We start from the raw sequence: 25,182 nt of genomic DNA, 5'->3' as shown, positions 1-25,182 counted from the left end.
GAGATCTCCTTTCCCACAGGACTTGTCAACCAGAACTCCAGAAGTGGGGCCACTAGTCTATGCCTTAAAATCCTCCATTTTTCTGATGTTCACTAAAATTTCAAGGCCACTAGTTCAAAGTTTAGAAACTAGCAGGCGCATGCCTTCCCTAAGTCCCTCATGTAACTTAGCTGTTTTTAGATCTCACTCCCCGGGGTGAGTTGGGATCAGTGCCCAAGTGCACAAGCACATTAGTACTTAGTGAGAGCGCGGTCTATTAAGATTGAAGCAGCCAAATGGAAGCCATTAGAGATGCCTCTACCTGGGACTACAGTGAAGCAGAGCCATTATTGAATCCCCGGAGAGATCATGAAGATGAGAGCCACCATCAAGGCCACAGGAGTGGTGGCTCCAACCTTATGTCCATTTGGTCTATTTGGTCTGTGCAGAAAATAGGCAGATATTGGCCAATAACAGTTCATTATTATCATCAACTGGGGACTCTAATCATCCATGTTATACAAGCTATAGTTGCCTTGCTTGAATAGTTTAATACGTTTCTTACTATCTAATATGTGGCTGTTTTCCTTTGTGTCTGTCCATAAGACCCATCAGAAGCTACTTTTTTTTTCAGTTGGCATCTTTTATTACACGATGAGATGTATTTAGTATGTTTCATGATACATTATGAGTTGGCCATTGAACCCTTGACGACAAAGGGTAGATGTTACAGTTTAAGGTGTCTGGTTGAAAAAATGGGGGTGATTAGGAGAAACAATTCTAGGTGAATCTGTGAAGATATTTCCAGAAAAATTTATCCAAGAAGGGAAGATATGCCCAGAGTGCTGGTGGCACCACGTCATGGGTTAGGTTTCTGAATTTAACATAAATGGAAAAAGGAGAAGACAGAATGAGCACCAACATTTATAACTATTTCCTACTGTGAAGGCAATGTGACCAGTCACCTGACAATCCTGCCACCATAATGTGCTCCATCCCTTCTTAAACATAATCCCAGATATGTCTTCCTTTCTTAAAGTTGCTTCTGTAAGGTACTTTATCACCATAGTGGGCAGAATAACTAACATAGTGAGCCTCACAAATATGCTAGCCTAGAAAAACGGGGATGTAGCCAAGTTCTTTACAATCTGTTTAAGGAACAGGGTGGCTATACAAGCAAACCATATTTAGATTCAATTCTAACACTCTATGAGCACCTACTATGTTCCATGCTTGTATTAACTAAAATTATCTGTTTTAGCCCTACAGTAACATTGAGATCTACGCTATATCAAGTGTATACAGCTAATCATTCATGAGAACACCAGGGCGTTCAACTTGCAAATAAACGGAAACTCAGCTCTCCAACCAAGTGTCTGTTCAGGGGCATGGCTGCAGGGTGTAAACTCAAGGTTCTAGCGTGTGAAGGGGCCTATCAATTCTTCTTTAGTTAATTGCTCTCAAGTTCATTGTATACCACAATTGAAACACCAGGTTGTTTATAGAAAACTGTTTGTAGTGTCCCTTTAAGTTGGCCAAAGATAATTCTGAATTGCTAGTCTGTACCCAGGACAAACACTCCTAATCACTCAAGACATTCAAGCCAGAGCCCAAATACTATTCCTAAGATTCGGATTCCTTCAAAATGGCATTTCAGGTGATGGGGAGAATATTCTTATTACGTATCCCTTATCCAAACTGCCTGGAACCAGAAGTATCTTGGATTAAAATTTTTTTCATATTTTTGCAATATTTGCACACACATAATAAGATTCCCAGGGATTAGAACCCAAGCGTAAACACTAATTTCATTTCCTTGTCGTATAGACTGTATACTCGTAAGATAATTTACATACAATACTTTCAGTTTGCCTTGTTTGGACTGTCACCCACCACATAAGGTCGGGCATAAACTTTGTCACACCACGCTTTTAGGTCCGCATTCAGGAAGCTGCGTATTTGGGAGAATTTCGCATTCTGGTCTTGGGGATTCGTTTCTAGACTAGTAAAATGTATTTGTTTTAGTGGCCAATCAACACAGTCTGTTCTTGTGATCCTTCCTGCCCCAATTACGGCTTTAAGCCTCCCTTCTCATTGTTCTGAGAACAACAAGCAAGCTTCAGCTAATCCTGAGAGCGGCCTTTACAAATCTCTGCCACCTCAAGGGCCTCAATCATGGTCGATTATACCGAACAGTTTTAGCGATTTGAAAGCAGTTGTAACTCAGCGCACAGTACAAAACTGCTTTGAAAATCAGAAAGCCAAGCAAATAAAGCTGCTGAGCAGATAACAAAATGCCTGTGAAATAGTGTTCTATGGCTATCACTGGGAAACGTACAGCACAGATAGCCCAGGGAGGCTGATTCATAATGCCAGGTTTAGAAGCATGAAAACATGGCTTGAGTAAATAATTCTGATTTTGCTTTTGATACTCACTGATGATTTTTATTCCACTAAGGGAGCACCACACTGTTCCTTTAGCAGCATCTCCATTATTCTAATTCCCTGTGGAGAGAAGAAAGAAAAATCAAAACGCCATCTTTCATAGACAAGCACCGTTACATTTATCACAACCTTTTCCCTTCAGGGAATCCAGGTCCCGGCCATATATTCATTGAAGAAAAGTGGGCTCAGTCATCCCTGACATTTTCGTAATATTTCACTCAGCAATTCCCCTTCTGCTTTCTCCATGTGTTCTCGAAGCTGTTTAGGAGGTGGGCAGAGCAGAGTTTGGAATCTGCTTACAACACCAGACAGCAGCCCAAGCCAAGGTAAGCAATGTCTCACAAGTGGGACAGCTTGCCAGAGTTGGGATAATGACAACCGTAAATGTTTGCCGAATGCTGACAATTGTGCTGGTTTCACTGCCAAGGTTCATGTGCGCTGGTGTGGACAGCAGGTGCTGCCGTATCCCACCGAGATGCTCTCCAAGAGGAAGGCACTCTTTCCCCAGCTGCAAGCACCTATTAGGGACCGCTGCAGGCACACAGACATCTCAGCCAAGGCGGATCATCACCTGAGGTCATGCCCTTTCTCCAGTGCCAGCCCATAGCCTATGACTGGTGGATATGAAGACAGAATGGCTCTCTTCTTCCCTCAATTGCCAACAAATTTAAGAGGCATTGCACCCTCATGGCTCTCCATGGCATAGCTGTATCTCAGCCAGCCTCCCAGGCTTCCCTCCTCCTACAGAGATGCTCCCGAGAGCCCTCTCTAATACACTCCACGTGCAAATCTCCACCTCGGACACCTTGTTTAATACACACAAAACCGCTTCCCTAGTTAGAACACAGATGTTCAAAGAGGTTTAGGTATGTGCCCAAAGCTCTGATGCCAGGGAAAGCATACAGGCACTCCACCCTAGTTCCAGCCTCACACACCAGTCTTCTGCACTGCTCAGTCCATGACTCCCCACACCGCCCTGCCTACCACCTGTTCTTGGAGGAAAGAAGACAGTGGATATTCCTCTCCTACTTTGGAGACCAGTTCTGCAGGCCAGAAAATAGCTTGCAGACAGAAAGATGGGACTGAGGCATAACCATGAGGTGGGGTTTTAAAGATGGCAAAACTGGATCCAGGAGGAAAGGGCCTGCTGTACCCACAGACTAGAAATCTTGAGAATAATAGCAATGAAAAGAACTTGAAAACAGTTCCCCAAGCCTCTCCCAAAAAGGCGGGTTCAATGGGACTCTGGGGAGGCCCCAGAGCTCTTTATCTTTGACGTTTCACGTGATTCTTAAGATCAAGGAGGGCTGAGTAATATTGAGTGGGCCCACGAAGGAAGAGCTGGGACCCACCATGGGTACTTTGTGAGCTAGGAGACAGGGATTGGAAGGAATCAAAGGCATCACTTGGGAACATAATAAAATAGGGGCTGGGGAAGTGGTTAAAGTGCTTGACATGTGAAGATGGGGACCTAAGTTCAAACACCCAACACATTTCTTTTTAAATACCAAAAAAAAAGTTAATAACACATCTGTATTTCCAGCACTGGGAGACAAGGGAGCAGAGACAGACAGACTGATATATCAAATTTATTGCTCAGCCATTCTAGCTAAATCCATGGGTCCCAGGTTAAACAAGAGACACATCTTAAAAAGATACGGTGGAAAACGATCAAGGAAGATTCCTAACAGAAACCTCTGGTCTCCACACGCATGTATAAACATGTGAACCTTGTATGCCCATATAAGCATACCTACACGAACATACGCCACACACACATACACAGATTTACATATATACACATAAACACACATGCAAGCACACAAGTACACACACACATACACACACATACACAGATACACATCTTTCACACCAAAGCAGAACAAATGAGATATGATTCTGAAGGTTCTTCCAGTTCTGCCAGAGCCATCACCCCAGATGGTGCTGCAGTATTTAAGTATCTGAGAAGAATGGTTTGACAGATGAACCAGGACAGCAAACCACAGGACAATAGCAGTCATCTGAGCCAGGAGACTTGAGCCCTATGTTCAGCTCACAGCCCTTCCAAAGCTGGGTTCCTTAGGACAGTCACTTTGACCAAGCAGTGTCTTAGACTACCAAGGTCAGGGGACTTTGAGGCCATCTGTTCTCAACACACCAAACCAACTAGGACCATGCACAAAAGAGATTACAGGCTCCTCAGCCCCAAAAGTGACTTCATCAGAAATTCCAGGGACAGGGCCTGGAACTGTGCGTTGATAACACACTTTGTGAGATTCTGAAATGCAACTTAGAAGCCTTGTACGATGCCCTCCAGCTCTGCCCATCTGGGCATGATGAAGTAGGCTTCCTATTATCATACCTGGAGATGTTGTCTCAAACGGTACTTTTAAAATCAGTCTCCTGGTGGAACCAGAGAGAATACTTGCTCTTGGCAGGGGACCTGGATTCAATTCCCAGCACCCACATCAGGCAACTCCCAACCTCCTGCAACTCCCAGCTCCAGGAGATCCTACACCCTTTCCTGACCTCCTCAGATACCTGTGCTTGCATGCATACACACTCACAAAAACATATGATGAAAAATAAATCTTAAAAAGACCTAGCCTCCTACATCACTGGGGAGGAAGTGGGGACCAAAGCTGCAACAAGTAGTGGGACAAAAATCTAACACAATTCTAAGACCCAGACCAGGTTCACTTCCGCTGTCATTTATCCAACAATATGTCTGAGTAATATTTGCTGTGTGTCCACTATGTGCACTGGATGTTAAACGGTAAACAGCGAAGAAAAAGTCCCAGCCCTAATAGAATTTACAAGGAATTTCCTTTCTTGTTTCAATCTTTTCATGTTCCAACAACCCCACCCCCAATAATGAAATGTCTTCCTGTTTCCAGGAGGAACGGGAACCGCCGTGACAGAAGTTCTTTTTTTCAGAACAGCTGCACACATCCAGACGGTGTGTCTTTAAAACACGGAAGGCACATTCTTCCTTGGGAAGAGAGAACTAATCCATAAACTGTCTCATCCGTCTAAATTAAGACCTCCACCACTTACCAGGCCACTAATTGACGGAAATAAAGATTCCAAGCTTTGCCCTGGGAATTCCAAGACGTTATTTATTGAATCAATTACGTTCACAAAGTGACTGCTGATTTCTCTTTCCTTCGCTCCCCCTCTCATACACTTTACAGTGAAGAAGAACCGTTAAGATATAGAAAGGGGAGAGTGAGGGCAGGGGAAAGGGCTTATAATTAAGGAAATTAATTAAATTAAGGAAATGAAAAATCCCAACAGTAGGCCAGGCATTATTCGGCACCTTTCTTGGGAAGGAGGGGCCAAGCCAAAGCCCACTCGATAGTGCTTTCAAATAAAGTTCATTCTAACACTCCAATCTTACCCCCCCCCAGATGAGACTTAAAGAGACTAAATTTATACCCCTTACCACACAATGCGGCCCGCATGCAGAGTAAACATTAAGTGCGCCCACCTTTCAGACAAGCTTTCAAAGCTTTTCTGGACTGACAAACTATAAACCAGCTTGATTTTATTATCTCTCTGCCCTCGGAATGTTTTTTCCTCTCTTACTAGGCCATCGTTCCCCATTTGTCAATACACAGGCAAGAAAGCCACCTCAGGGCCTCATGTCGCTAATGCTGGGACGGCAAGACCTAAAGGTACTCCCATTCCTTAGTCTCGGAAGCTTTCAGTTTGAAACCCTTCACACACACCCTTCTCTGTTTCTAAGAAACCACTGATCACTGCAAGACCAAAGTGTGTCTTCAGGAGAGGTAGCATCAAAGATGATTAGATGTAGACAGTGTGTTTATTTTACAATCAAGTTGACGCTCCCTCAAGAAACATCTGATTTTACCTGAGAGGCTCCAAAGGGAGTCATATGAGACCTCACAAAAATTACAGGCATCAGAACGGTTCCCCAGAGGCATACCCATGCCGAGCTCTTAATAAGAGAGCTGCTCACTTAATTATCACAGTAATAAGAAAAAATGATGTCAAAGACCCCACTGGAAAGAACTCCCTTCTTGTGGCTCATGGCTTCAGAGCAAATACTGCCTGTGCTAGCTAAATTTTTATCAACCTGATACAAGCCAGAGTGTCTGAGAGGAGGGAACCTCACTTGAGAAAATGCTTCCATAAGATTGCCTGTAGGCAAGCCAGTGGGACATTTTCTTGTCTGGTGATTGATTAATAAAGAAGGGTCCAGCCCATTGCAGGTGGTACTATTCCGCGGCAGGTAGTATTGAGATACACATTTTTAAAAGAACAAAAACAAAACAAAACCGAATGAGCAGCGAGGAGCAAGCCAGTAAGCAGCATTCCTCCGTGGACTGTTTCAGCTCCTGCCTCTGGCTTCCTGCCTTAAGTTCCTGCCCTGACTTCCTTCCATGATGGACTGTGATGCTGAAGTGAAAGCAAAATAAACCCTTTCCTCCCCAAGTTGCTTTTGGTCAATGGTATTTTATCACAGCAATAGAAAATCTAGTTAAGACACTGTCCACAGTACCAGCTGCCACTGTGTGTATGAGGCTGCTGCCAGCAGCAGAGAGATCCAAGAGGACATGATGTCCCTACTCAGAGGTCATAGTCTCATGAAAAAATAAAAAACAACCAAAAGGCAAGCAAATCTCTGAAAAGTGTTGTAACTTATAGAAGAAAAACCACATGAAAGACAAAGGGAAGGAGAGGTCAGGTACAAAAGGAGAGACAAGCCGGAAGAACAACCGGAGGAGGAGAGACTGAGTAACTACAAGGTTGCTTATGAGCCACAGACACCAGAGAAGGTGAAGAGGGAACCCGAGAAGGTTCGGAAAAGGCGCTGGGGTGGGGGCTGCACACAGCGCTCTCACTGTTCAGCAATCACCATGAGAAACTGGACAGAACAGAGAAGGAAGCAGGATGATTATACACCCCGTCTTTCAAGCTCCTGGTTCCCCACTCACATCCACACACTTTCTCCTCCTTAACGCCACGTCTTCCTGGAAGGGACACTAGCTCATGAAACCTCCTATGTAGCCACAAATGACACTGTAATTGGCTAATGGCTCTATTGGAGACATCTGGGTCACATCCAAGCTTGCTGTGAAACTTTGGGCAAAATTTAAAATTCTTTATACCGCAACTGCCTCCTTTTAGAAGAGAGACAGTGACGAGGGCTTGTTCGAAAATTTGGGTAAAACCCTGTTTAATCTGATTACCATAATTCCCAACATCAAAATGCTAGTTTATGGTAAACACCCTACAATTAATGAGCCGTGCTTGCCCTAAATCCGCCTGCAATCCTGCGAGGCTGGAGATACAGCCTCGCAGCACGAACAAAGCTCCTTCCTCAGCACAGCTTAAACCAAGTGCGGTGCCATATGCATGCAATCCCAGCATTCAGGGGGCAGTGGAAGCGGGATCAGAAACTCAAGGTCATCTTTGGCAACACAGCAAGTTTAAGATCAGCCTGAGATAAGTGAGATCCTGTTGAGAGGGGATGAGATGATGAAGTGGATTAGCAAAAGTCTAACCACTTGAGTTTGATCCCATAGAACAAAGGTAAAAAGGTGAAGAGACTACTTCACAAAGTTGTCCTGACCTCCACATACACAGCATGGCATGTGAAAACCCCACATCCCCCCTCCCCAACTTCCACTGCAACACACAGAGAATAATAAGAAACAGGCAAACAAAAAAGGATGCATCCTGTGGAAGAGTACAGCCTTGGTTCACAGAAGATGTACAATAACTGCGCACTGAATGAATGAATGAATGAATGAATCCACTAGCTAACCAGTCAATAATCTATTTGTATTCCTACCACTTTAGAAGAGATGGCAAGCTGCTCAGTTAGGGTGCAAATTTTGCTTATGTTTAAATTCCGGTACCTTGGGCAGAATTCAACACACAGTAGGTGTTCAATGCTGATGAGTTATAAAACTTATCAACATATGACTTCTGAATGCTAAAAATGATGAGCTTAGGAAGAACTGATCTGAATGAATCTTACTCATGGTCAGCATCTGTGAAATGCGAGTGGGAGGTTCAGCATCACAAGAGCTGCCGCAGAGATGAAGGGACAAAACAAGGAAAGGATGAAGGCATGAGAGGAAGAAAGAAGAAGGAATGACAGGGAAAGAGCCAGGAGCACAACCAGGTCAAAAAGAGATACTTTTCAATGTGGAAGTTTGCGTTATAGAATCATCGGCCATGGGCAGGAGGGATGGCTCAGCAGTTAAGAGCAGTGGCTGTTCTTTCAGAGGTCCTGAGTTCAATTCCCAGCAACCATATCATGGCTCACAACCATCTGTAATGAGATCTGGGGTCTCTTCTGGCATGCAAGTGTACATTCAGGTCAAACACTGTATGCATAACAAATAAATAAATCTTAAAAATAGGTGATAGATAGATAGATAGATAGATAGATAGATAGATAGATAGATAGATAGATAGATAGATAGATAGATAGATAGATAAAATAACTGGACACTTAACAAAAAGATTTGCATCAAATTTAGTTCAAAAACTTCATTACCCTTCAACTCCTATTTTCCATTAAGATGGCTTCTATAGAACTTGTTTAGAACCATCTTGTTAACAACACAGAATTCTGAAGACATGAATAAGATAAAGTAACACCACTTGGCTGCCTCAACTCCCAATATGACCTGTGGCCCTAACTATACTCATCGGGCCCTGTCTGGCCAGTGCCCTTCCAGTCCTCCAGACACAACCCTCCCTCCGCATTCCCCTCTGATCATGTACATGGCTCACATGCCTGCTTCCCACTCAGAAACAAACCTGTGCCTTCTTTCTCACCCACGGTTCTCGCTGAGGCAAGGCCCCAGGTCTTCAAGTGGCAGCCCTCCTCACCCTCTGCAGCTTCCACAGCTCAAATGAGTTAGCCCCTCCTCCGAGAAGGCCTATTACTGTAGCCACCCCTGCTCATACAGACCAGCCATATCCCACTGCCTTTATAGCAATTCTCAAGCTCCTAAAATTCCCAGTCTTTTCTGTCACCTCCATGAAAAGGTATATTCCATGAGATCAAAGAAAAATCCCATGAGTGGCCACTGGTGAATTCCACCCACACTAGAACCCAAAAATGTAGGCATCCTTTGTGAGGGAAAGGAGGGCAATAAAGAGAAATGGAGGAAGGGAGGAATGAATGGAGGAAGCTATCTGCATCCAGCGTTCTCACCCAACTATGAAAGAAACACTGAGCATAGCTCTCCAGAAAGAGATATTTCATCACAGTAAAGCATCTTTTAATCTGATGGCCAATTTTTTCAATTTAGAGCTACCTTCATCTACAAAACTGGAATAGTACCAAATAACAATAATAAAAATCTATTAGCCCATGCAGTGTGCCAAACACTGAGAGAACCTTCCCAGAGAAAAACTCCTCTAGCTTCCAATTGCACTAAAGGATTGTTATCTGTGCTTGGGGATGACACCAAAGCTCAGAGACATTAAACCAAAACCACACAGTAACTAAGAAACAGAGCCTCCATTTGACTCAAGGTAATCAGGCAGAAGAGTCTGGAATTCGGCTAGGCTACAAGTTCTAATGAGAGTGAGAAACTCCTATTACAATGCTGGATCTGGACCAAGAGACTTTCTCCCTTCCCTGTTGACTTTGGCTCAAAATTTTTGATAAATAAATCAGATATTTTAGTCCTGTTCCCAAACAAAATGTCATGAATTTTAATGTGAGTCAGTATCTAATCACATCTATGAATTATCTCAAATATAATACTTTTCAAGTAGGAAGAATCAGATACAATATACAGCTTTGATATACTTTTCCCAATAGTAGCTGATATAGTCTCCAGCAAGATTCATTTTTATTTTCATTAATCACCTTCAAATCTTTAAATGGAACTGCAAAACACTAACTGCTACAATGATTCGGATACCTCTGCTTCAATTATGAATCTTTCTCTCTTGGAGAAGAAGAATATGTCCCACAATTTGCAACAGGAAATACTATGCCCCCAAATCTAAAACTTGGGAAAGACCTTATATTTTCTAAACTAGAAAAAAAAATCTTTAACAAAGGGTTGAAAGTGACCTGTTTGATTTAAAGAAATCTACAGCCAAATCTACAGGAGGAAAGATGGCACCGTTATTTTCATGACCCCCTTCCCCCATAAAACCCAACCTGACAAGCTTTAAGTCCCTGGTATGCTTCTATTATTAAGTTCTTCCTCCACTGTCCAACATGGCTCAACCTGTCTCAATTTTGGCTGTCTAGATATGTGATCTGTACATTGTTTTATTTCTCCTGGCTTGAACTTCACGTGAAACACAGCTTTCTCTTGCCATTAATCAAGGCCAGCCTCTCACACAGAGCCACACCCCTCCTGAGACCATCCTGCAACTGAACACCCATATTCGCTTAGAAGTCTCCATCAATGGGACATGTTCAGTACTCCTCACCCCGCCTGCATTGGTCCTAATGACATGGCGTTCTCTCTTCTCCTCCAGCAGAGCTACTGAAGGTGCTTCGTACCAGGGGGCCCCATTACCTACTCTTGTTGCAACACACTAAAAAATAACAAGGATTCTATCAATTTCCTTCTAGCAGACATTTTTGGCCCCCACTCATCAAACTTAAGCCAAAGCATAGCTTCTCCTTTTCCTTCCTTGTTCTGAAATAAAATAGCAAGTCATAGTGTATGCACATTTTATCAATGAATTGTCAGCAACAGAATGTACAAAATCTCATTGTTGCCAACAGATTCCTAGATAATTCTCCTTTTGTTTTATTTCCACCCTGGCCCACAGTCATGCTTCTGTGTAAGTCAGTAATATTTACACATCTTCAAATCAGGTGTTTCCTTTGAACAGTATCAGTTCCTAAACCCAGAAGAGTGAGAACTTAAGGCCACGTGGTTACGGAGTGACAGATCTAGAATAGTGAGCACTTAGGGCCAGACGGTTGTCAAGTGGCCAGCCTAGAACTTCAGCCTGGATTTCTCCAGCTATTTTTACAATGAGCACTCACCTCAACAAATTTACTTGCTTGCCTGGGTGGAGAGGACAGAAGAAGCATTTTGCTTTGCAATGCTACCTTGAAGAATGAAACGAAATGAGGCTGGGGAGATAGTTCAGCATTTAAGAGCACTGGCTGCTCTTCCAGGACATGGGTTTAATTCCCAGCACCCATATGGCAGCTCACAACTGTCTGTAACTCTAGTTCCAGGGGATATGACATCTTCACACACAATGCACATAAAACAAACTTAATTAAATTATTAAGAAAAAGAATTAAATGGGACATCTAAAGCCAGTTGTATACAACACGCTTGCATTAACAGTGTTGAACCTTCTAGTCTCCCTGTGACCCAAGATGGGGTGGGGAAATGGAGGGTGAGGGGTGGAGGATGGGGATACAGGATGAGGGTGTCTTTCACCACAAGGTCCTCTTCAGTCAGTGTCCAGTGGCACACAAGAAATGCCACCAGAGTCCCACCTCCATCATCTGTACATTCACAGTGTCTTTCCCTTGCTCATTACATCACCTCAGAGATGCTACTGGTGCTTTCATGACTGCTGACATACCAGATGGTGAGCAACATCTGGTCACAGCACTGGTCAACACCAGGAACAAATACAAATAGAATCTGGGTCCAGGGAAGAACTGGTCCTCAGCAGGCAGGCAAAGCCCTCTGCTGTGCCATGCTGAGCACACAATACTCCTGGACTCATCAATCCTCATGCCCCATCTGAGCTAGTAACACAGAAGAAGTGAAACTCGAAATTTTGTCAGTAATATGCCTGACTAGAAAGAAGCAGAATCTAGAATGACTCTCTTAGTGTCCTAAGGCCTTTAAAGGGTTTGTTTGCTGCCTAGTGTAGTGGCACACTGCTACAATCCCAGCACTTCAAAAGTAGAGACCGAGGGATTAGTAGTTCAAAGCCAGGCTCCATTTCACATCAAGTTCAAAACCAACCTGGGTCATACGGAAGAGAAAATGGGATGGAAGGGGGAGGAAAGCTGTGTTTGCAGCTTTCACACGATTGCCATGGAGTCTTAATTTTCTAGCTTTACGGGAAACAGAATGAGAACAAAGCACAAGCAGTGTTTGCAATATCCTCAGATCCAAGCATCTCACCACACCTCCAACTGCTTTTCTAGCAAAGGAGTCTCACTGCTGGGCCCAACAGAAGCCAAGCATACCCACGGGAAGCATTTCTGCCCCAATAAATTGTCTATGCATAGAACACCTTGGCCAGCTGTCCAACCAGCATTTGTCTCCCACTTGCTCGGTGATTTTGTATTGCTCTAACAACACACCATGACCAAAAGCAACTGAAGGAAGAGCATATTTGTTCTTGCTTACAGATCCAGAGGGAGAATCCGCGATGGTGAGGATCGTAGCTTCAACTCCATGCAAAGAGAACTGGAAGTGGAGTTTGCAAGTCACAAAGCCCAGCCTCAGACATACTTCCTCCCTCAAAGTTCCACCTCCTAAAGATCCCCAAGCAGTGCTGCCCACTGGGGACCAAGGGTTCAAACACCTGAGGCTATTGGCTATCAGGAGCATTTCTCATTCACCACATCACTAAAGGTCTTGTAGGGATAAGTCCCGCCCCTTAGGGGGCGTGTTCGCCTCGGGCTAATGTCTGCCTATAAATTTGGCGAGCCTGCTCCGAGCTGTCTCTTCTACTTTCCTGGTCTCCGCGGGAACGGTGGTTCTGTAAGTCTATTTCTACATTAAAACTATATATATTTTTACAAACTGTCTGCGAATGCCTAAGGGGCGGGACTTATCCCTACAAGGTCTTTTGGTGCTAACCATGCCCATCATTTCTTGGGGACAAAAAACACAGATGAGCAAAGCACTAAGTCCCTTTTGGGAGCTACAGTGCCATAATTAATGGCAATATAATGAAAGGCCAACATATGATGGTAGCCTTCATCATCATACACTCTGTGGAGAAGCACACGAAGAAGCTGTGAAGAGTTCTAGAAGCAATCTTTGAATAATGGCAACATTTAAGAAAGCCACTAAATGTTAAAAACAAAATCTGTACAGATTTAAAGGTAAAGGAGTACTGACTTCATTTGTTTGACTAGCTGTTTTATTCTGTTTTGGTTTTCATACAGGGTATTGCTATGCAGCCCAGTCTGTCTTTAAACTTGAAATCCTCCTGCCTCAGCCTCCTGGGAGTTGGAACTAACTGTATATCACCACACCTCAAGCTTTCAGAAGGCGAAGTCTGGCAGCACTTAGGCAAACTGGTATTTTAAAATCCCCGGTTCCTGTCAGAAACTAGGAAGTGGTAAAGAAAAGCTGAAGAACCATAGCAGTTTTCAAAAGTCACTTCACCAAGTCAACCAATTACGCAGGCAGGGTTTTGACTGGTCGACTCCTAGGGTCATATCCTCTGCTTAGTCTCAGATAAATCTCCACGGATTAATAACTCCCACGTGGATGAAGCTCTAAACCTGTCTTCAATGCAGAAAATATTCTGAACGTCTTTCGTTTGATAAAGAAGTATTTAAAATTCTTTCCTTTGGCACAAAGGTATTTATTTAAAGGAATTTCCTTTAAAACCAAGCATTGAAAGCAATTCCAGGTCTTGTGGAGAAATTCATGTGAAATCCTCAAGGTGGGGGACAACTCTTCAATTTGTTTACCTTATTTGGAATTTAACTGGCCAATTCGGGTTCTCTGGGAAATGCCTGTTACATGGCAGACATAAAGACGTGGGCTGCTAGGAGAGTGAGATAGAGAAACAGGGTGGTTCTCCATCTTAAAGCCGCTTAGCCTAGGGGTTGGAGCTCGGTGTCAGACAGAGCACTTGCCTGGCAGGAAGCCCTGGGATTAATCTCCAGCACTGTTAAGACCAAGACCATACATTTTCATAGCAGAAACACAGTAATATAATTTTTCCGATTTGAAAGCAAACAGGTACGCAGCCTGCTCTTGAGTGTTAAGACAGAGACCTAACCACCTGATTTGAATATAGCACTAAGTCTTGCCCCCTGTGTGGTCTTAGGCAAGGAAATTGTGGTTGTCCAAATAGTAACAAAATACATACATATACAGGTATGAAGAGGTCACATTGAAAACCACTCCTTTCTACACTAACTAAAATTCAATAGATAATAATAATGGTCATATATAAAATATATTAGCCATGCCTAATGTTCTTATTCCCATCCCATTGTTTCTGTATTTGGAAAGAAATTACTCTGCTTTAATATTAAATCAAAAGAGAATAGAATCATAAAATTATTGCCATTTCTGGAAAATAATATAATAATGTGTTCTTTAAGTCAATAAATATCCACTGAGCCCTGAGGAATTTTTGGGTCCTGAGGACAGAGTAGTACATTCCATACATTCCATCTGGAAATCACTTAGTAAGAAACGGGAAACTTTACAAAGACCAGGGAAACAGTGACATTTGTAGGAATTCTTCAGTTAATCTTTTCTAAGACAGCATTACAAACATAAAAGGGTCTAGCCTCCAGATGTTTCACCTTGTGTCCCTTTGTGACATTATAACATTGAAAAGCACTGTGAGTTAGAAAGAACCTCAATGTTTAGTACTAAATAGCAAAGTAAGCTATAACTACTTAATGAAACGTCAAAATGATGGTTTCGAAGCTTATGTAATTAGTATAAAGGCATTTGTGATGAAATGTTATTTGAAAAAAGATGTATAATTGCACTAATAATGTGGACATCAGTGTTTGAAATATGCAAATAAGACTAGATGAAAATGTACCAATTAGGCTTGTTGGCTTGTTTAATTTGTTTTGGGTTTTTGTTATTTTTTTCTTAAGCCAAAGTCTTGCTATACAGTGCAAATATGGTTCTCCTGCTTCAGCACCCTGAGTGCTAGAATTACGAGCACACACCACGAAGCCCAATTCCAAACTATACTTTAATGCAAAGATAACAAAAATCACTTATGGTGTGTTACCTGCATGCCAAGGTATCTTACATGCTTTGTTACACTTGCCTGTGATTCTCATGCTCAAGAGGCAGACAGCATTATTCAAATGCCACCCTGAGAAAAGGTTGGGCTACAAGATGAGGAAGGGCTCAGATTAAAACTCAGGTCAGGCTGACTCCAAAGGCAGGCTCATTATAACCACTAAACACTGTCTGCAACACTATAATGGGAAAAATAAGTTTTTGCTTTTAACTTCCTTGCACTTTGCTTTTTAAATAATGACAACACAACAACCGATCGTTTGCGTTGTGCCAAGTCCTGACCTGTGTTGTTTTATATAACTCATTTACTCCTTCCAAGGACTCGGTGAAGTGGGAACCAATGCTGTCTTCACTCTACAGATGAGGAAAATGAGACGTGGATTTTAATGGCTTGTCCAAGGTCACACAGCTCTCCTGGGCAGGGAGTTGTCACAAACAACCCTACAACCCAATTTAAAACATGTACTAGTTATTCAATTCATAGACCAGTTATTCAGAAACATTTTGAAACGAGCCTCATAAAAATTATGTAAAAGATTTTAAAAGCCTTTTGAAGGAAACAATCATAATTTTAAATTTTAACCATTTCAGATATGTATAGAAGATTAGAGATTAATAAAGAAAAAACAGCCAAGTGTTTTTGCTTTTATTTTTGTTTTTTGTGACAGGGTTTCTCTGTGTAGTCCTGGCTGTCCTGGCTCTGTAGACAAAGCTGACCTCGAACTCAGAGATCCACCTATGTCTGCCCCCTAAGTACTGGCTTTAAAGTTGTGCACCACCACTATCTGACAACCGTCAAGTTTTCATCAAATGCAAATATATTTAAAAACAAAAGCTATACCCCACTAAAACTCACTGATCAAGAAAAATTTATTATAGCCTTTAAACTCTATTTAACCTGGGAATAAATGTGAAAAAAAGTTAATTAACTGCAAAAGACACCATTTTCTTTTGCTCAGAAAATTTGGAGAAAAATAGGGAAAAAAAAAAGTTGAGAACCAGGTGCGATGGTCCATGCTTGTAGTCCGAGCACTGGGAAGACTGAGGCAGGAGAACCAACAGGAGTTCAAGGGCATCCTAAATTCCAGGCCCCTAGGATGCAAGGACACTGTCTCAAAACAAAGCAATGATGACAACAAAATCCAGGAAGAACAGGGGAGAAAATGAAGAGTAAGCGGAAGGGAGAGGGGATTCGAGGTGGAAGGAAGGGGAGCACATAAAAGCAGTGTATGACAGCTCCCAGGAAGAAAGATAGCTGAGGACCGATGTGTAAAATGACAGATCCCAGACAGCAAGAAGAATTGAAAACGGAGAGGGGAGGAAGAACGTGGGGAAAACTTATTTGAAGGTGGCAAAAAAGACATCACTCCAACAAACTCAGGGTCCCTAAACACATACTCCTTTTCCCTGAAACAGGCAGACACCCAAACCTCTTTCACTTCACCACTACCGAGGTCCCCCAAAAAGTAGGCCCGACAAAAGGGGTCCAGTAGCAGAAGATTAACTTCCACAGAGCAGAGATAAGAAATCACCCCCAAAGAGGCAGAGGACCCAAAGAAACAAGTCCCCACATCAGGGAACCCAGGGGACTTTGAATCATCATGGCCCTGGGTGCAAGCACATGATTGCAAATGGACTATCAGGACTACCGGTAAGAAATGGAGTCACCTTTCCAATCCAAGTAGCCATTCCTACACTTCTGAATTTAACTCCCAAGCTGAGATGACTGATGGGATTTTCTGGTCTTTTGGGTCAAACTGAGGAGCCTTAATTTAGTGCAAAGAGTCTAGCTGAGGAAAAGCTGGAACTTAAAAGTGGTCTTTTTGATCCACAGCAAATCTGACCGCAAAAGCATTCAGTCTGCACAGTGTGCATGCACCGTCCCTGTTCTCTGTCTTTCTTTCCTTTTTTCCCTTTTTTATTTCTTGTTTTATTTCTTTTTGTTGTTGTTGCCTCTTGGTACAGCCCGTTTCAGCTTTAAGTTCTATGCCTGCCTCAGGTTTATATGGAGTAGGTAAAGATTTATGGTGGCCACAAACTCCTGTTTCCTCTGCCTTTCTATATTTGAGTCTTGTGCAACAAACAGAGAGAATGAGCTGGGGAAACTTAACACTTCGGTGGGAGATTTGATCCAGGACAATGGCAAGAATTCAGCTCCCGAATGTCCTAGTGCCCGGCTGAGTGGAACAAATGAACACTACAAAAAAAGAGTGTCATGGTAAGAGCTAAGAAGGCAAGGACACTTCCTCTACTGTCTACAAATGTCTGCTTCAAGGTCATAGTTACACCAGATGCTCTTGGAGTTGGGCCATTCTCTTGCCTTTTGTCTTCACACTGGGCACAAAGAGAGTGGGCTCCAAAATCACACAGCCTTGATTCAAGTTCCAGTATTGTATGCCGCCATGTCCACAGCTGTAAGAGGGGAAGATAAGAATAACTGTGGCCTCTTTTCCAGGCTACTGGGAGGATAAATGTTTGGGAAATTATGAAGTGTTTGGACCAGTGTGCAATCGCTGATTACAGCTGCTATCTTTATTCTATCTGGTCTCCCTTAGAGCTTCTAAATTGTATTTATGGGAGGTATAGATCAAAAATAAGTCATCCTGCTCTATTACTGGAACCAAGATTTCAAAGAGTTACGAGTTTTATAATATGCGGCTTGCCTCATATGAACAAAATTATAAAAACCCTACTGCATGCTCACAGCCTCTCCCATTAACCAGTGTTTTATTAGCATGTATCATATTTTTAATCTTCTGTTGTCTCCGCTACACCTAACCATCTACCTTTTAAATGAATTACATCTGATGCTCTTTAATCTCTATGTAACTAAAAATATTTATTATTATGCATGGGTAAAGACTAACAAGACAGAAAAATGTTATTTAGAGATAAGGGGAACTAGGAGAGAATGAAAAATCCATATAATTTTAGAATTCAAAATGACTTAATTCAATCTGATTTTACAAAAAAAAAAAATATGATAGTTTAGATCAGAGCAACCAGAATGAACAACATGGTTTTCAGACAAAATAGGTTCTGGGTTTCCGACCTCCTGGCCAGATCAGAAACTCATTGCCACCCCATGTAGACATGGTCTCTCCTACCACCACACAATGACCCCACACATATCCGAACCTCAGGAAACCACTCCTAACCTTTCAGACAAGTTGAGTTCCCAGATTTCACCTTGTTTGGAGAAAACACTTCCAGAATTTCAGCTGACTGACTTAAGAGTTCTCAAAAGCTACAGCGCTGAGCAAAGCCCATTACAAACAGATGAATTCAAATGAGCCACCCAGGGATTTGGGATTCCTAGGTCTCACAGTCAAGGCAAAACACACACACACACACACACACACACACACACACAAAAACAGTATGACTCATAGACCTCTGAGTCTGAGATGTCTTCTGCAGGAAGACTGTGTTATAGGAGACTAAGATTCTAATGACAACAGAATAAGCAGAGAGCGAAGAGGGAAGCATTCAAGAAGAAAGACCTATCGAGAAGGAAGTAGTTAAGAAGTAGCATCCTTGGTATTCTCATGGCATCAAGTGACCTAACTATGACCTGAATAGGTCTAGTTGAGCACTCGAGCAGGATTCAAAAGCATTATCACCAGACATAAATAAGAGCTGGAAGAGGCTTCCAGAACTGAAGCATATGAGAGCATATTTCATCTGCCCTTTCAAGTGGTTCAAGTCACATAAAGAATCTTAAAAGAATGCACATGGGAAAGCAGGAAATGGAAGCCCGCAGTCCTCAGTCTGCATGCTACACGCAGACGTCTTCATGTCATGCCCGTAACTTGGATGCTGCCGAACAACACTTTTTCTTGCTCTGTTCCTCTCTCTTGGGATTACTGACTTTAAAATATCCACCTTTTTAGAGTTGTGACGACCTATGCGAGTGTATTCATAGGACACACCGTTCTCAGTTAAGGAACTCAGCATTCACACAACACCCACATCAACATCGCACAACATAAAAGCCCAGGGGGGAACTGAGGCCAAACGATGTGAAAATGGCAGAATCAGTAACTGTTATCATTTCCAGAGTGGATAATCAAAGGGTTGGAGCTGCTTTTGCTTCTGCTTCACAATTCTATGAGCTAAAAATAATCAGCCCGACAGTTCTAAGACACCAAGTCATTCAATTTAGACAAGCACAATACTGAACTGGTAGGAGAAGCTATAAGCAGGCAGAATTATTTTGGAAAAGAACTTGATAATACACACAGAAGGTCTTAACCCAAGAAGCAATCAGACATGTACAGAAGTTTTTATACGCTGGGATTTGACACAACACTATTTCCAATAGTGGAAAAAAAGAAACTAATAATAAAAGCTGTTATATAAAAAGGATATTATGCAAACTGTCAAGCTTTCAAGGAATATGTACTGTCTACTACACACCTGTAATTGGGAGGCAATGGCAAGGACCTAAAGCTCAACTTCAGCATGAGCTATGTAGAGTTTGAGGTAGCTTGGGCTATTTGTAAAAACATATCTTAAAAATCAAAAAACAGGGCTGGAGAGATGGCTCAGTGGTTAAGAGCATTGCCTGGCTCTTCCAAAGGTCCTGAGTTCAATTCCCAGCAACCACATGGTGGCTCACAACCACCTGTAAAGAGGTCTGGCGCCCTCTTCTGGCCTTCAGGCATACACACAGAATATTGTATACATAATAAATAAATAAATATTTAAAAATCAAAAAAACAAAAAAAAATATAGAAATATGTAATGACAAAAAACTCTTGACAATATGTCCATAAATGAAAACATTGGGCTGATTTCAACTTTTTTAAATATGAAAACAACTTGTCTATACATACACAAACACACAGAGACACGCAGAAAGAGCTACAACAACATGTTAAAGGGGAATATTATTAGAATTGTAGCTCTATTTCACTGTGCTTTAACAAAATATTTATAATTTAAGAAGATGATGAAAATGTTTTGAAAGAAACAGCAGGAACTTTTCCTTTACCATTGTATGGCTAAAGTCTTATTTGAGACTGGGAACATAGCTCAACTGGAAGAGTGTTTACTGAGCATGGACAAGGCCCTAAGCTTGATCCAAAATAGCACACACACACACACACACACACACACACACACACACAAAAGAAAGGATGTAGGGATTCTGAGTGAACAGCCAGTGTTTGACATGGGTGGGTGGGGGGGCACAGTCATAACAAAGACTCCAATGCTTCAGACCCAGGCGAATGGCAAAGCCTTCCCTGGGGTGAGGCTCAGAGAGATGGCAAAGCTTTCTTTAGGTCTGAGTGCAAAATATGCCCCCCTAGCATTCTCTTCCTGAAAGTTTATGACCTGGAGACGTCTCCCCTACAGAAATTAACTACATCCGCCTCCTCATTCGGCTATATATAATAAACCACCGCCTTGTTCATCTGTACGTAATAGCTCTGCCTTCCTGTACAACTGTATGCGATAGATAGACTGTGTTCCCAGGGTGCTGTGGCTTCTTCATCAGAGCCCAGACCACCTGATCCCAGCTTTCCCATATCCATTTGTAAGTCATTTCCTCCTTTCCTCGTTGACCTAATCAGGGTTCTGGAACCCAAACCAATAACTAAGCAAAATGGGAAAACAACAACACCCAGAGCCAAGCTCAGTTAACTGTGAAAAGATTTCCAAAGGCAAAAAAGAAATCTCATCTAGGTGGGTGATGGTGACTCACACCTGTAACCTGCACTTGGAAGCTCAGGCAAGAAGATTATGAATTTCAGGCCAGCGACACTACATAGCAAGTTCAGGACCAATCAGGGAGAACAATAGAGATATTCTTGTCACAACAAAGCAAAACAAAATAACCAAAACTAAAATCTTACTCCAGTATGTACTTCAAAGGGTATTTGCAGGGCTGGAGTTAACTCAGCTGGTAAAGTACTTGTCTTGCTAGTACCAGAGCCCAATCTCAGAATAGAAGTACAAAACCAGGCATTGTGGTGTACACTGGTAATCCCTGTGCTGAGGAGGCACAGACAGGTGGATAGCCCTGCCATTCACTGGCTTGACAGCCTAGCCTGCCCAGTGAGCCCCAGGACCCAGATGCTATGTCAACAAACAAGGTGAATAATGTCTGAGGTGTAACACCAAAGGTTTTCCTCTGTCCTCCACACTCATGCATATATATGTTGTGAGATATGTGTACACTGTGTGAAGGTTTATTGCTGCGACTGATGTAATAAAAAGCCGAATGGCGGGCTGGAGAGATGGCTCAGTGGTTAAGAGCATTGCCTGCTCTTCCAAAGGTCCTGAGTTCAATTCCCGGCAACCACATGGTGGCTCACAACCATCTGTAATGAGGTCTGGTGCCCTCTTCTGGCCTGCAGACATACACACAGACAGAATATTGTATACATAATAAATAAATAAATATTAAAAAAAAAGCCGAATGGCCAATAGCTAGGCAGGTGGGATTTCTGGGAAGAGAGAGGAAGTAGGAGGAGGAGTCTAGGTGCATGAGGGAGATGCCAGAAGAGTGGGAACAGGGAGAACAAGAGGAAAGAGAGGTAGCACCACATGGTAAAACAAAGATTAATAAAAATATAGGTTAAATTAAGGATAAGAGCGAATGGGTCAAGCCTAAGCTAAGGCTGAGCTTTCATAATTAATAATAAGTCTCTGTGTCATTATTTGGGAGCTGGCTGGCAGGACAGAAAAAGAATTGCTACATATACATGTGTATCACTTATTTACCTATAACTATACTTGTCAGAAAACATCTTTTAATACTAGTAACTATTGAAGTTTAATAGACATCAAGCATGCTCAGACTCCTGAATCCTTTCAGCTCCCCGCAGAATAAAACTATGATCCCCACATTTAATGGATGGAAACTGGGAGTCTGGGTTATCAGACCAGTGGTCAATGAGCCTCTCTGTAAGGCTTCACTCGCTATGTTGAGCATGTGGCCAGAATCCCATGTCATACTAAAAAGTCTTTGAAAAGCTCAGCCCACTCCTTTAGTTCAGGAATTGATACTTGTGTATGGTGACGAGTGTCTACGATTTGCTTCAAAGCCTTTCAGCGTGCACAAGGTAGTAAGTACTACGGCACGTACGGGTCGCATGCTAAGGACAGCCAGTGCCGCTTCACACTCCAGCGGTTGTTGCGAGTATTCTAATCAGCAATCTCACTCTAGAAATTTCAATTACCTTCATCCTTAAAAGGAAATTAGCATAAGGAATGTTCAAACTGAATTTTCACTGGTGAAATTGGTGGCTTATTAACTACCATAATGTACATTAGAAACAGACTCTCATTAATGCAATGAATGGGACCTAAGCCACAGCTCAAAATTCTAGAAATTTTCCTGTCCTTGCCTGACCATGGAAGTTATACATCTCAACTACGATCATTCAGGACTAGACCACTGGTCCAGAAGACACTGGCTGCTTCACCCCACCTCTTTCTAACTGCTGTCCTTATTATGAAACTGTGATGCCATAAACAAACCGAGGATCTATTATGACTTTAATTTACATACGGAGAATACATTTGGCTTCCAATACCCACTTCTTTCTCTTGCTGGCACCACTCCATTGAGAAAGGGCACCTTATACCACAATGAACACGATCCTTCCATCTCTGCAACGTTCTTACCAGCTCCTCCACCCCACGTCCACTTCCAAAGCAGCCCAGGACAGAAAGGGAAACCTAAATCACAACTGTAGGGTGAGCTGCTCCCATTTGGTTTCTTTAGAGGCCAGAATTCACTTTTCTCCTCTTTGCATGGGCTTGGACGATAATATGGGCGACAACAATCTTGCCATGCATTGTTCTTTTTTTAGCCAGTTTGTCTCTGCGGTTAGGGACGACTACAAATGCCGAGGAATGCAGCGTTCTCATTATACAGTCACACAGACGTGCTCCTTCTTTTAGTTTGTGAAATACATTTTCGATGTGTGATAAAATAATTTGTTATCTCAACCACTCTCGTGGAAGGCGCCGTTATTAGTGCCATCGTTATTCTCATCACGCTGATCAGAAAGCTGAAGCAGAAGTGGAATTCAACAGCGTGTGAAATATTTGCTACAGAGACAACTGTGAGCAAGTCAAACTATTTGAACATGCTTTTAAAAGTCTGGCTTGGGCATGCTATATCTAAAAATCTGAACATGTGAACATGTCACTTTAGGATGTGAGGTTGTTAGTTTGATTTTTTTCTTGAAAAGTCATGTTTTAAAATGGATAATAACTCCCTACTGTCAAAAAAGATTTAGTCTAATACATGTGATCTAAAAGGACATTTGAAAAACCCAGGTTAGGGTGGGTTTGGTGCTGCACACTTTTTTTTTAATCCCAGCACTACAGGTGGAACTCTGTAAATTCAAGGTCAACCTGGTCTGCATAGTGAGTTCCAAGATAGTCAGGGCTATGTAGGAAAAAAGAAAAGACCTGGGTATATCTGGCTGCATGACTTTTTTTTTTCAAACTCACTCTATTGGTTATTTATTGCTGTGTAACAAATTACCCCAACTTGGCACATGAAAACAACATGAACCTCTGATTCTGTGTGCCAATGAGCTGTGCTCAGATTCAACTACATATCTGTGTGATGCCCCTCAAACTGAGGAACATGCCATGTCTCTAGTGCTCACTGGCTGAGAACAATTCTAAGCACATACACCTTCTCCCCAACATGCACATAGCTTAGGTGCAGAGATTATAGGTGGGCCCGTAAGAGTCAGAGACCAAGAGTCCACTCTGGGGTCAGACAAGGTTTGGATCACATTTCAATTGTCCCACTTTCTAATTTAGTAACCTTGAGAAAACTGTTCTGCCTCTTGGGACCTCAGTTTCCCTGTACAAATGAAAGGAGAACAGCAGCTCCCATCTCACTGAGCTGCTCAGGGAAGCAGACAAGGGCACGCATGTGAGGCCCAGGGCTTGTCATCTCCAACTGTCATGCTCACAAGCTGCTGACTAGTCCCCTCCTTAGACTCAGAGTGCCGAGCCTAAGCCCAAAGCCAGACTTCATCCATCCCCAGCATTGGCAGATGTTAACCATTGTCTGCCATGCTATCCACCCTCAGCCACAGGTCCCCAAACTGAAGCTGCACAAGGCGGCCTCCATCCTGTGAGTTATGCCTCATTTCTGTGTGTCTCCAGCACTCTCCCCGACGTCCAGCACACAGCTCATCAAAAGACGCTTGTAGAGTTGAATAAAGCTTCAAATGTAGTGATGTGCACTATATATGCTCACAAGGCTTGGGAGATGTGTAATGATAACAAGAAAGCAGGACAGAGAAACATGTGGTTGTGATGTTCCTATCACTTAGAAGCAAAGGGAACATGTGTTTATATGTGACCTGAGGATTTCAATGTTAAAACCCTCATAGTGTTCACTCATATTTCTAGGAAAGCATAAAATCCCTCTTTGGCGGAAGAACAAACTTGGGCAGAGGGACTGCTGCCAGGTCACAAAAGTGATGGGGGTGTGCACAGCAGCCCGCCTATGTACAACCTGTCCTACTGCAGGGGCATGCCTGGGGCTTGGCACCCAAGGGAAATCAATAACATTTAACCATTCCATCTAATCCAAGAAGAAGGCAGCTTCCGACTGGTATGTGAAAGCCAGTGTGTGTGTCCATAAGGGCCCCAATTGTAGCCTGCACTAGATTAGAAAAGAAAAAGGGAAAAAATGCAATTGAACAAGCCCCTGGAGGCCTAGAAAAACAAGTAACCTCACCTACAGCTTCATATGAACAGACTGAGTTTAATTTACAAACATAGATAGAAAGTTTGAGTGTCTAATTTTGCT

The 25,182-nt window shown here is 42.6% G+C and overlaps 1 protein-coding gene across 4 annotated transcripts in view; it reads right to left on the bottom strand.

Annotated features, from left to right (window-relative positions):
- The window catches only part of Prelid2 (PRELI domain containing 2), a 70,840-nt gene that overhangs the window by 4,307 nt on the left and 41,351 nt on the right, over positions 1–25,182 (bottom strand). For 2 of the 4 annotated variants that reach the window (XM_075968761.1, XM_075968763.1), the window contains 2 exons: positions 15,666–15,737; positions 2,416–2,484 (listed from right to left, as the gene is read on the bottom strand). In XM_075968761.1, the coding sequence (XP_075824876.1) occupies positions 2,425–2,484; positions 15,666–15,737 (132 nt within the window). In that variant the 3' untranslated portion in view covers positions 2,416–2,424. The remainder of the gene's footprint in view (positions 1–2,415; positions 2,485–15,665; positions 15,738–25,182) is intronic. The other 2 variants (XM_075968764.1, XM_075968762.1) reach the window with 1 other exon arrangement.

The sequence above is a fragment of the Microtus pennsylvanicus genome, chromosome 4, assembly GCF_037038515.1.
Source record: "Microtus pennsylvanicus isolate mMicPen1 chromosome 4, mMicPen1.hap1, whole genome shotgun sequence".
Taxonomy (NCBI): Eukaryota; Metazoa; Chordata; class Mammalia; order Rodentia; family Cricetidae; genus Microtus; species Microtus pennsylvanicus.
The sequence above is the reverse complement of the archived record's forward strand: the minus strand, read 5'-3'. Positions and strand labels throughout refer to the sequence as shown.